The sequence below is a fragment of the Oryctolagus cuniculus genome, chromosome 4 (assembly GCF_964237555.1).
Source record: "Oryctolagus cuniculus chromosome 4, mOryCun1.1, whole genome shotgun sequence".
In the NCBI taxonomy this organism is placed as follows: domain Eukaryota; kingdom Metazoa; phylum Chordata; class Mammalia; order Lagomorpha; family Leporidae; genus Oryctolagus; species Oryctolagus cuniculus.
Genome location: NC_091435.1, coordinates 92,918,915 through 92,932,232, shown reverse-complemented (window position 1 = coordinate 92,932,232; position 13,318 = coordinate 92,918,915). Strand labels below are relative to the sequence as shown.

At 41.4% G+C, this 13,318-nt stretch overlaps 1 protein-coding gene across 2 annotated transcripts in view; it reads left to right on the top strand.

Annotated features, from left to right (window-relative positions):
- MCF2L2 (MCF.2 cell line derived transforming sequence-like 2) overlaps positions 1 to 13,318 on the top strand; it is a 258,920-nt gene that overhangs the window by 85,641 nt on the left and 159,961 nt on the right. For both annotated transcript variants that reach the window (XM_070072393.1, XM_070072394.1), the window contains exons 4-5: positions 6,552 to 6,642; positions 8,918 to 9,037. In XM_070072393.1, coding sequence (XP_069928494.1) covers positions 6,552 to 6,642; positions 8,918 to 9,037 — 211 coding nt within the window. The remainder of the gene's footprint in view (positions 1 to 6,551; positions 6,643 to 8,917; positions 9,038 to 13,318) is intronic.

The following is a 13,318-nucleotide window of genomic DNA, read 5'->3' as shown; positions in this document are numbered from 1 at the left end:
GTTGTAGTTTGCAGGAAGTATGAGTACTGCTTGATGAGTATTTACCCATTTATACAATCGTGCCAGGTTACAGCACCCAGATCAGGGGACAGGAGTTCCTGAAAAGATCTCTTCCCACATCTTTCCCATCAGTATCTCCAGCAGACACTGCTTTGTCTTCCCCATCCAAGGAAACCATTATTTTGACATTTTTTTATTGTTTGTTAGGAAAATTAAAAAACATTTGGAAGCTAAGCAACCATCTTTACTCCATGGATCAGAAAAAAATTACAAAGAAAGTATGAAGACATTTTTAAGTGGCCAATACAGCAAACAAATGTATCAAAATTTATATGCTATAAAGTGGTGTTTAGGAGGAAATTATAACTAAGCACTCTTGTTAGAAGACTGGAAAGATTTAAGATTAATAATGTTTATCTTCCACCTTGAGAAATTAGAAAAAAAGAATGACAATTAAACCCAAAGAAAGGAGAAAAAAGAAACTACTAAAGAAAAGAAAAGAAAAAAACAGATAAATAAAGTGGAAAACAGAAGAGTAACAGAGTCCTAATTCAACTCCGTGGTGGTCAGAAGTACAACCCTATGATTGCAATCCTTTAAAATTTGTTGAGCCTTATTTATGGCCCAGATAATAATCTATTTTGAAAAATACCTCATGAGCATTTGAAAAGAATGAGTGTGTTGAGGTTGTTGGATATTGGGTTCTTCAAAGTCAGATCTATATCCTTACTAAATTTTAGCCGCTTGTTCTATCAGTCATTAAGGGAGGAGTACTAACATCTCAGACTTTGTGGATAGATCTATTTTTTCCTTAGTCCTATCAGGTTTTGATTAAGCAGTTGGAAGCAGTATTACTGCATATTTACTGTCACTATTTGTCTTTTAAATGCAGTGTTATAGACCATTTCTGCTTAATATGGTTGCAGGATGGTTTTTTTTTTTTTTTAGGATGGTTGGTTTTACTGTCTATGATTTGTTCTTTTATTTCTCCTTTCCTGCCTACTTTTGAATTCCTTGAATATTTTCCATAGCCTGTTTATCTCTCTTTTATTGAGATTTTAGCAGTGGTTTCTCTAGTATTATAGTTTATACCCTTAAATTAGCACAGACTACCTTGGATTTACTTCATACTACTTTATGTAGAATATAAGTGGTATAATTTCATGTCATTCAATTATAGTTTCAATAGTGTAATTCTGTTTATTCAATCTTTAACGTTATTGTGACAATTTAAATATGTAATATATTTAATAATTCTTTGCTATTATTTTTGCCTTGATAAGTTGATGGTATTAGCACAATAAAAGACATAGTTGATAATATTTATGCACATGCTGTGCTCTTCATTCCATGTGGGATCATTTCTCTTCTGGTTCATTCATTTGCCTATTACCAGAATAGGCAACCACCACTTTATGTGAAAGTCTCTCCTAGTATTTGCTTGCTAGGGAAGATCCTAACTCTCTCTGCAATTTGTTTATTTATATTTCTTTGTTTTCAGAGTTCTTTCATAAAGAACTATACTTAAAGGAAAAATGAGTTTTTAATTTGACCAGTGTTTTGGTTTTGATAGAATCAAAGTCTTCGTAATCAGCAGCTGAGCCGTTACTCACATATTTATCATTTTCAGGCTGCTTATTTTTCTTGTACCTTCATGTTTCCAACCTCACTCAGTCTAGAAAATATACTTGAACTATTTGTCTGCAGGCAGTAAATTCTCCTCATCTCTAGTTGCATCCCCTAACGTTCATGTGTTGAAAGCATAATACTCAGTGCAGCAGTGTTGTGAGGTAGGCCTTAGTTAAGTTCATGAAGTCCCATGAATGGACTAATTTCACTATTACTGGTTAGTTGTGGTTTGATTGTGCTTGCAATAGAAGCAAGTTTGGCCCCTACTGTGGCTTGAACAGGATTTGCCTTCCTGGTTCAAGCAGATGCTTAGCCTCCAAGTCATGGGCTGGTAGTGCTAGAAGGGGGTCTCTGGTTCAATGATGGTGTTCAGGAAGTGGATCAAGTGGGAGACTCTTAGGTAATTGGAGGGATGCGCTCAGAGGTGATTCCTGTGAGAAGGCTGGTTCTGTAAGCCTGAGCTGGACACAGCTGTTCTCTTTCTGCTTCCTTGTTGACCATGTGATTGTTCCTCCACACGTGCTCCACCACTGACCTCCAGCCTCACAGGATGGCTGAACCAATGGGGCCCATAAACCTCTAAAACCAAAGTCAGAGTAAACATCCTTCCCTGTGAGCAGCTTGTCTTAGGTATTGGATGTGGTGATGAAAACCTGGCTAATACAGCCCCCTCCTGTTTGCCTGCTCCCTCACGCTCTCTTGCTCTTCTGTCTTCCACCAAGGGATCACATAGCAGGAAGGCCCTCACCTTATATGGGGTCCTTAATCCTGGACATCTCAGCCTCCAGAGCTATAAGAAATAAAATCCTTTTCTTTATAAATTACCCAATCTGTGGTGTTCTGTTATAACATAAAGTAGACTAAATCTTTACCTTATTTTTTAAGTGAGCTTTTAATGTGTATGGAATTCCAAATGAGAATTTTTTTTTTCAGATCAATACCCCAAATATATCATTTCATTGAATTGTGGCTCTCAGGGTTTCTGTTGAAAAGTTAGTAATTGTAGGCTGGTGCTGTGGCATATTGGGTAAAGCTGCTGCTGGCAGTGCCAGCATCCCATATGGGCACCAGTTCGAGACCCGGATGCTCCACTTCTGATCCAGCTCTCTGCTGTGGCCTGGGAAAGCAGTAGAGGATGGCCCAAGTCCTTGGGCCCCTGCACCCACATGAAGGACCCAGAAGATGCTCCTGGCTCCTGGTTCGGATCAGCACATCTCCGGCCGTTGTGGCCAACTGGGGAGTTAGTAATTCCTTTTCAGTGTTGTTCTTTGGAAGAAAATGTATTACTTTTCCCTGGCTGCTTTTAGGATTTTTTTTTACCTTTCATTTTCAGAAGTTTAGTTCTGGTATACCTCAGTCAAGTTTTCTTTGTCTTATCCTATGTGGCTGTAGAAGAACTTTTTGAACCTGTGAATTGATGTCTTTTATTAGATTTGGAAAATTTTTACTCATTTTGAAAAATATTATTTCTTTTTTTAAAAAATACTTATTTATTTATTTATTTGAGAGGCAGAGTTATAGAGAGAGAAGGATGGACAGAGAGAAAGGCCTTCTTTCTGCTGGTTCACTCCCCAAATACCTGCAATGGCCAGAACTGAGCTGATCCGAAGCCTGGAACCTGGAGCTTCTTCCAGGTCTCCCTTGCAGGTGCAGGGGCCCAAAGACTTGGGCCATCTCCCACTGCATTCCCAGGCCATAGCAGAGAGCTGAAACAGAAGAGGAGCAGCCAGGAACTAATCGGCGCCCATATGGGGTGACAGAACCACAGGCAGAGGCTTAACTTAACTACACCACAGTGCCAGCCCCCCAAAATATTATTTCTATGACATGTTCTCTCTCCTTTGCTTTTGGAACTTTTATTCATATCCCTTATCTATTTTGCATTCTGTTCTTCCCATTCCTCCCGTATCTCCATGTCTCAGTTTGAATATTTTCATTTGATCTGTTTTCAGTTCCACCTATCTTGTTTTAGACTGTCTGCAGCCTGCTGTTAAAAACCCAATGAATTTTTAATATCAGGTACTGATATTTTGTAATTCCAGAAGCTTCGCTGGATTCTTCATTGTGGATTCATACTCTTGAAATAATGTGTCTTTTAATCCATTTTGTTTACATTTTACTCTGTTTTATTTAATACATTGATCATAGTTCTTTAAAGTTTTTGTTTGCCAACAATGGGAACATCTGTAGGCCTACATTATTGACTATCTTTTCTTTTGTTTGTTGGTTGCTTTTTTTTTTTTTTTTTTTTTTTTTGCTTCTTTGCATTTGTTTTCATGGGGTCTAAAATAGTGAGTTGACCCAGTGAACTTTTTTTTTTTTTGACAGGCAGAGTTAGACAGTGAGAGAGAAAGAGACAGAGACAGAGAGAAAGGTCTTCCTTTTTCTGTTGGTTCATCCCCCAAGTGGCCGCAACCCACTGGCTGGCATGCTGCGCCAATCCGAAGCCAGGAGCCAGGTGCCTCCCCCTGGTCTCCCATGCAGGTGCAGGACCCAAGGACCTGGGCCATCCTCCACTGCACTCCCGGGCCACAGCAGAGAGCTGGACTGGAAGAGGAGCAACCAGGACAGAACCAGAGCCCCAACTGGGACTAGAACCTAGAGTGCTGGCGCCGCAGGTGGAGGATTAGCCTAGTGAGCCGTGGCATCGGCCCCCAGTGAACTTTTGTTCTAAGATTTATTTATTTGAAAGTCAGAGATAGATAGGGGAGAGAGAGAGAGGGAGGGAGAGACTCACTCCCCAAATGGATGCAATGGCTGGAGCCGGGCCCATCTGAAACCAGGACTCAGGAGCTTCTTTGGGCCTCCCACATGGGTTCAGGGGGCTAAGTACTTGAGCCATCTTCTGCTGCTTTCTCAGCACATTAGAGGGACCTGGACTGGAAGTGGAGTAGCCAGGTATTGAACTGACACCCATATGCAATGTCAGTTTCACAAGTGGCAGCTTTACCCACTGTGCCACAGTGCCCTTCCCAACCCAGTGACTTTTAATTCAGACCAACTACTTATGCTTTCTTTAAGAGTTTGCTTAGATCTTCTGCCTTATTCACATACTGACACTTTTTAGGATAACGTCCATATTATAGCAAATATTATTGAAGTTTTAATATGGCCTAGTTACTCTGCATTTACTTGATCTTTTTTAATCTCTATGACAAGCACAGAAAAAATAACAACAGTACTTATCAGTATTAGCATTTATACATAATGAACAGTTCCCTTATCCATGGGGAATATGTTCCAAGACCCATATGAACCCATGGATAGCACTGAGTAATTCCCTATTCAGTCTTACCATAGATATTAGCAGCTGTAGCATATCCTTTTTTTTCTTGCCTTAGGTGAATAACATTCACCTTTTCATGTAATGGAAGCTCTTTATAGTTCCTTTTTGGCATATATGAATGAATAGCATCACTGATGTTGCACTTTGGGGCCATCATTAAGTAAGAGTTACTTGAACCCAAGAACGGCAATATTACTGCAGTCTGGTAACTGAGGCTACTAAGTGACTGACGGGAAGGTGGCACATACAGCACAGGTAAGCCGGCCAGAGGAGTCATTCACATCCTGCCAGGTCAGCGTGGGACAGCAGGAGATTCCATCAGGGTACTCTGAATGGAATGAAGTTGAAAACTTAAGAATTATTTATTTTGGAATTTTCCATTTAATATTTTTGGACGGAGATTGACTGCAGGTAGCTGAAGCTGTGGAAAGTGAAGCCACAGATAAAGAGGGACTATTGTGAGTACTTATTTAATCCTCATATCAACCTCATAGACAGGTATTATTTTATTATTCCTGCTTTATAACTGGAGAGTGTGAGAAATTATAGGAATTAAGTACCCCTCACCTCCAAAAGCTTTATGTAAGCGGTGGAATTCAGATTTCTGATCTTGGCAGATCGACTCCAGGGTTTATGTTTTTAGCCACTTTACTTTTGGTGATGTCATTCTCATTTTCCAGAGAGGAAGACTGCATTTCGGAAAGGTTGGGTGAGCTCCCCAATGTCTCACTAGGTTTGCATCAGGCTCCAAAGTCCTTGTTCTTTCCTCTGTGCCACACTTCTCCCCAAAGGAGAGAAGGAAAGGATTTTCATTTCAGGACTTAGTTTCAAAGGGTTTTGTGAGAATTTTCTGGGGTCTTAACAGTGGACCAGACAACTTATTTTTGGTCTTGATGAAGATGATTTCTTCTCAGGCAAATGGTCTGTTGGCTTCCTTATGGCCAAGTACTGGAAAGGGGTTGTTTTTCCCATTAGATGTGTTATTTCTTTAAAAATTTTTTTATTTTAAATATTTATTTATTTAAGAGAGAGAAAGAGAGGGAGAGAGAGCATTCCCATCTGCTAGTTCATTCCCCAAATGCCCTGGGGTGCAGATAGGAGCCGGGGCTGCAATCCAGGTCTCCCACATAGGTGGCAGGAACCCAGGGCCTGCATCAGTAGGAAACTGGAGTTCAGCTGGAGCTGGGAGGAGTGCGCATCTTAACCACTGGGCTAAATGCCTGCTCCCCAACATGTTGTTTCTGAGTGCTTCTTTAGAACTGATTTCCAGGGAAAGACATTGATACCTCCATGAATGTCCATTTTGCAAATGGAAGGATGGCAGAGCTCAACCTTGAGGACATCTGCCCATCTGGGGCTACCTGGTATTTAACTGGCGCATGTCTTCCTTCGTGCACAGGCAGTTCTTCAATGTTTCAGACATTTGCAAGTGAAACAGAGCCTTTGAGAGGGTCTGAGGTAGAAAGCACTTTAAGGCTTTCTAGGCCCAGACTGGGAGAAGAAATTGGTTCCCCTGTTGGGGAAGGAACCAAACGGAGCCTGGAGCCCTACGGAGGCTGTGGGCTGCAGTCTGCTGTGGGATTGCGGAAGCCATGGCTATCTCCCAATCTCTGACACTGACCACCCTTCTTTGCAGCGCGGAGGCCGCCAGCATCGGATTCGTCATTGTTATCGACAGACGAAGGGACAAGTGGAGCTCCATAAAGGCATCCTTGACACGAATAGCTGTAAATATTCACTTTTGTGCTATTGTTATAAAAGTCATATAAATGGTCTGTTCAGCTATTTGGTATCAGAGTCCTGGGGGAAAGGCAATTATCCTATGTCAAATTTTGGGAAGGTCTTTGTAGAAGGTGCTGTTGCATCACTTCTGTATCCCCTTTCGGCTACCTGAAGACAATTCCTGAGTGTATTGAAGGCTTCCCGAGTCTCCCAAGGCCCCCAAGGCCTAATGACTTCTACAAAGAGGGTCAGGCAGGGGTTGCTGGAATAACTGGCAACCATTGAGTTACAGAAGTTGGTGGATATATACCCCACTTCCACACCCCTCAGTGGGACGACTCTGAGGTGTGTTCTACACAGAGGGTTCTACAGAGTGTCTCAGCCTCTTTTGCCTATAGTGATAACTATCTCATCTATTCATTAGTTCTCTGCCCATTGTTGTCTACCCCCCTACTCCCTCATTCATGCTTCCTGGAATCATCTCTCCAACAAACTGCTGTTCCCAAATCCCTGTCCAAGTGTGTGCTTCAGGGACAAAGTGATTGATGATTGTCTTTAGTATCCAAATTATTTTTTCACATAGTAGAAAGATATTGGCAAAATCGGACAAAATGATCTTTAAGTAGCTTTGTTGGAGATGTGCTTGCACTGAGCATTAAATTAGATGTCCTTGGGTGGGCTTCTGTTTCCTTATTCATCTGGTTTTGGTCCCTGCTAGTTGCTTTTCAGCAAGTGGATGCATCCTCCTCTGTAGGGATCACAGACCTCTGAATTCATCCACCCGGCAATGCAGCAACACCGCAGGGCCAGCCACACCAGCATTTTTCCCTGAGCACAGACTCTCCTGGGCAGCTGAGACTGGCTGAAGAGGACGGGATGTGGGAAGGTGGCAATGTGTGACAGGAGTCAAGACAGGGACATTTGAAGCCTCATTGATGCCCACTGCCAAAAGCAGTCACACAGAGTCCCTCCCAAGATGGCTTTAGAGCCTCATCCAGGTGCACAAATTGTGTCTCAACTGATTTCTATCTTGACACAACAAAATGCAAGATTCTTCTCTATGGGAGCTGCATGTCAGAATTGGAGGATGGGAGCATTCCTTGCCCTTTGTGCATGGATTGTCGTGTCCCTTTAGGTCAGTCTTGGCAACAGGATCTATCTCTGGGATAACCGCAGCTTTGGTTGATTCCATGAGTACTCCAGAGGGCTGGCCTCTAGAGAGTTCTGGTTTCCTGGGGACCTTAGACAATACTTGAGTAATCTAAGATTTGAACTGAAGTTGCTCCAGAATTGCTTTGATCACTTTATGTGTAAAAGCTGTTACAGGGCAGGGATCCCAAAATCTGACCATTTGTCAGAATCTCTTCAACTGCTTGTGTACAGTGCAGATCCCTGGACTTAATCCCACTGCTAGTGAATCTGAACAGTCTGCAGTGAAGACTAGATTTTTAAAAAATAAATAGTTTAGAAGATTGCTTTGGAAACCACTAGAAGAGTGGAAAGCCATGGGCCATGGGAGACTAAGTTTCCTAAATTCGCCATGGGTAGTTATGTGAATCTCTGTTATCCCATTTCCCAGGACTTTGCCTCAAAGTGAAGACAATACTTTCTGAGAGCAACTTAGCAAGAATAAGTACCAGGAAGGCTTAGAATACTTAGTCTTTGACTCAGTCATTCTCTAGGAATCGATCAGAAATATAAAGATGTTAATTTCACCATTGTTTGGAATAGTAAAGATACTGAAAATTCTAAATAACTATCAGTAAAGATTTGGTTAAATAAGTTGTGCATCCATGAAAAATCATAGTTCCACAGAATTTTTTAATGACAGGAATAGAAGCTTATGGTAATTATTACATGAAAAGGAGTGTTGAGAAGTATTTCTGAGATTTGAGTTAAACCATGGTAAAGACATTTGAACAGAAAACAGCCTATAAGTAGGTAAGTTGAAAGATTAAGTATGATTATGAGATCACAGGTGGTTTTCTTCTTCTAATGTATGATTTATTAATTTCCCATTTTTTCCTATGAATTACTTTTATAATCAGAAACACTTTTTTTGGCTTGTTTATTTGGCTTGGTTTTTAAAGAAAGGCTTGCATAATCTAACCTCTAAGGTCTCCATGAGCTCTGAAATCCTGCGGATCTATTCAAAGTCCTAGGCGTCTGTGGAATCTGCTCTAATGTTTTCTTCTGGGATCTTGGGAAAGAGGAGACCAAAATACATCCTGGTGATGGATGTGACGTTTCTCTCCCCTGATCCTTTCACGATCCTTCCAGGTGGCGTTTCCAGGAAACTTGCAGCTCATATTCATCCTCCGCCCATCCCACTTTATCCAGAGGACGTTCACTGAAATTGGCATTAAATACTATCGAGACGAATTTAAAATGAAAGTCCCGGTAAGCGTGACCTTCCTTCTTGTCTCTGGTTGGGGCATCTGAGGAAGATGTCATTTGAACTGGGTTTCAAAGAAAGGCAGGGCCAGTGGAGAGGGAGAGAAGGCCATTCTGGACTGAGGGAAGAGCATGGGCAGAAAGTGCATGCTATATATGAGGTCCATGGAAAGCCCTACTTTTATTGGAGTTTGAAGAGGGTGATCCCAGGACCAGTGTTGTGTTACAGTGAGTTAAGCATCCCTTGTAAGCACGGATTCAAGTCCAGGCTGTTCCACTTCCAATCCAACTCCCTGCTAATGAGCCTGAGAAAGCAGTGGAAAATGGCACACGTATTTGGGACCCTACCACCGACATGGAAGACCTGGATGACGTTCCTGGCTCCTAGCTTTGGCCTGGGCCAGCCCCGGATGTTGCAGTCATTTGGGGAGTGAATCAGTGGATGGGAGATCACTCCCTTCCCTGCCCCTGTAACACTACCTCTCAAATAAATAAATCTTTAAAAAAGAAAGAGACTAGCACAGTGGCATAGTGGGTAAAGCCCCTGTGTACAGTGCTGGCATCCCATGTGGGTGCTGGTCGTAGTCCTGGCTTTCCACTTCCGGTTCAGCTCTTTGATATGGCCTGGGAAGGCAGTAGAAGATGGTCCAAGCCCTTAGGCCTCTGCACCCACAAGGGAGACCTGGAAGAAGCTCCTGGCTCCTGACTTCGGATCAGCCCAGCTCTGGCCTTTGCAGCCATTTGGGGAGTAAACCAGCAGGCGGAGGGCTCACTATCTCTCTCTTTCTCTTTCTGCTTCTGTAACTGTACCTTTCAAATAAATAAATAAATTTTCAAAAGATTAAAAAAAAAAGTATAATGATTTGGAAGAAAAGGCACAGGAAACATGGAATAGATGTTCTGGGTAAGCATAAAGTGTCTGAATTGTATTCATTAGGCTATGGGGATCCAGTGAAGGCTTTCAAAAGTTGGGCAGTGATGTTTATGACTCCAGAGATTGAAAGAGCAAAATAGATTGTTCAGGAATGTGGACATGACATAAACATACAAAACTATAGAGTAAAACTATAAGCCAACATGTAATACTGAAGAGAGAAAAACAAAAATATCAATTTTACCTATAACTTTGGGAAAGAAGTGTGGGAAAATACATCTCTTTGTGAGACTTTGCTGTTATGCATGAAGTTGGTGACACAAGATGAAAGATTAATTTTCAGTATTTGTAGAAAATGAAAATATACATGCTGTTTCACCTAACTCTCATATAAATATTCTTAGAAATACATATACAAAGCTGCGTGGACAATGGTACTCATTACTAAATTGTTTGTATTAGCAAAAGCTTGGGAAGAACTTAGTGTCTGTTAGTGGACAACTTGATAAATAAATTATGACCTATCTAATCAATGAAAATGAAATATTTGCAGCCAATAAAGTAGTAAGGAATTGTTACGCTGGAAACAATTGGTAATCCTCTTTAAAAATAAATATATCCTAGGACCCAGAAATAAAAATAAATGCCCACAAAAATACTCTCTAGATTCTGTCCCGGTTGCCCCTCTTCCAGTCCAGCTCTCTGCTGTGGCCCGGGAAGGCAGTGGAGGATGGCCCAAGTGCTTGGGCCCTGCACCCATGTTGGGGACCAGGAGGAAGCACCTGGCTCCTGGCTTCGGATTGGTGCAGCGTGCCGGCCGTGGTGGCCATTTGAGGGGTGAACCAATGGAAAAGGAAGACCTTTCTCTCTGTCTCTGTCTCTCTCTCTCTCACTGTCTAACTCTGCCTGTCCAAAACAAAACAAAACAAAAAGACCGGTTGCCCCTCTTCCAGGCCAGCTCTCTGCTGTGGCCAGGGAGTGCAGTGGAGGATGGCCCAGGTGCTTGGGCCCTGCACCCCATGGGAGACCAGGAAAAGCACCTGGCTCCTGGCTCCTGCCATCGGATCAGCGCGGTGCGCCGGCCGCAGCGCGCCGGCCGCGGCGGCCATTGGAGGGTGAACCAACGGCAAAGGAAGACCTTTCTCTCTGTGTCTCTCTCTCACTGTCCACTCTGCCTGTCAAAAAAATAAAAAAAAATAAAATAAAATAAAAGAAACTGTTATAGTCATATGGTGGAATAATATTAAGCAGTTGAAAGGAGGGAAGTACTGATAGGTACAACTACATAGGTGCATCTCAGAAATATTCTCTTGAGGTGAAGAAGCTAGATACAAAAGAGTACTTTACAGTTCCTTTCACATACAGCTCAAGAATATGTAAAACTAAGCTGCCATAGAAAATCAGAGCAGTGGCTGCTGTTTGGAGTGAATGGTTGTGGAGACTGATGGGAAGGAGCTACAAGGAAACAATCTGGGAAACGCTCTGTATCTTGATTAGGTGCTGCTACGTTTTTTTATACCTTTACCAAAGCTAACTGATTTAAAATCTATGCATTTTACTTATGTAAGTTATATCTCAATTAAAATGAAAAATTTAAAAATAGATAAGACATTTATAGTGAAACAGAACAGTTTCTACTTTATATTTTGAGGGTTTAAATGTTTACTTGAAAATAATTTCTAAGTCACAAAAAAGTTGCAAGAATAAGAAGAGTACAAAGAACATCATATGCTCTCTACCCAGATTTGACTTACCCTTTGTTAACATTTTACTTTCATTTGATTTATTGTTTATTATTTGCTTCTCTCCATATATATACATATATAATACACACAAGTCTATTAATGTCTTAAAAGATAAAGACTATCAAATGTTTCAAATTAAAGGATATTAAAGACATGACAACAGATTATACCTACCTGCTTGTGGGCTGGATCCTATACATGTATCCTATGTGTACATACACCTGTACGCATGCAAGAACACTTTTCAAAAACTTGGTGGAAAGACAATTAAAAGAATATGTTTATTTTGGAGCAAACATTTTTCAGAATATTTATTTATTTGAAAGGCAGAATTACAGAGAGAAGGGGAGAGATACAGCTCTTCCATCTGCTGGTTCAACCCCCAAAGGCTACAATAGCAGGGACAGGATCAGGGCAAATCCAGGAGCCTAGAACTCCATGCAAGTCCCCCATGTGAATGGCAGGGGCCAAACACTTAGGCCATATTTTGCCATTTTCATATCTGCATTAGCAGGGAGCTGGATCAGAAGTGGAGCAGCTGGGACTTTAACTGGTGCCCATATGGGTTGCTGGCATCATTGTCCAGGTGGCAGTTTAACCCAGTGTGCCACTATGTCAGCCATGCTACAAAAATTGAGAAATCCATGCACATGGCAGGTTTTCAAGCTTTTATGAAAAGCTATGCAGGGATTACAAAAGTTCTCTCTGAATATCTATTGATGATATTTGCCTGAAGCAAGCTTTATTATAATTGGTGGCAAGATAATGCTTTTCCAACTCTAGTACTTTCTTAACATTTACTAATAAGAAGTTTGTATTCCACTTCAACTAGGGTTTTCCCTTCTCTCCTGTTTGTCTGCTATCATTGTAGATTCTTATTTATTCAGTGATTTATAATTCATTGCTTTTCTTAATAATTTTAATATTCAAATTATCCCAGGTTTGGCTAGTGGAAGCTCTTTCAAGCTGGCTTCTGTGCTCTTTTGACATGACTCTTTTTTTATTTTTAAATACTTCCTTGTTTTCTGGTCTCATATGATGGTACTTCAAAAAGTTTGTGGAAAATTGAATTGAAAGATATGTTTATTTTCTTTTCATTAAAAACTCTGAGAGGCAGAGAGAAACATCCCTTCTGTTAGCACACTCTGCAAATATCCAAATGGTTGCAGCTATGGCTGAAGCTGGTGGTTGGGAAGGGAACTCAATCTATGTTTCCCACCTGGGTGACAAGGTCCCAGTCACTTGAGTTGTCACTACTGATGAGCAGGATGCTCAGGAGCAGCCCGGACAATGAACCCAGGGACCCAGGTACTGATGTGGGACACGGGTGTATTAACCGCTAGGCTGATTGCTACCCTAGATAAGTTTATTTTGGTTAAAGAAATGAAATTCATGTGTAATTGTTTCATAATACATGTTTTCCATGAAGTTTTTGAAGACCTTTGTTATGATGACCTACTCACTTTGAGTGCTGTGAGAACCAGGTGGGCCATGGATGTGATTGTAGTCAAGTGGCCCAGCCTCTCTGTGCTTTGCCCAAGGAGAGGGGTTCTTTGATACAGTAAATGGTTTCTGAGTGCTGCTGGCTGACCAGGAGGATCTGTGATCTTAATCTTAACACAACTGTTTATTGAAGTTGCTAAGGCAGTCTTGCAAAATTCCTCAAGA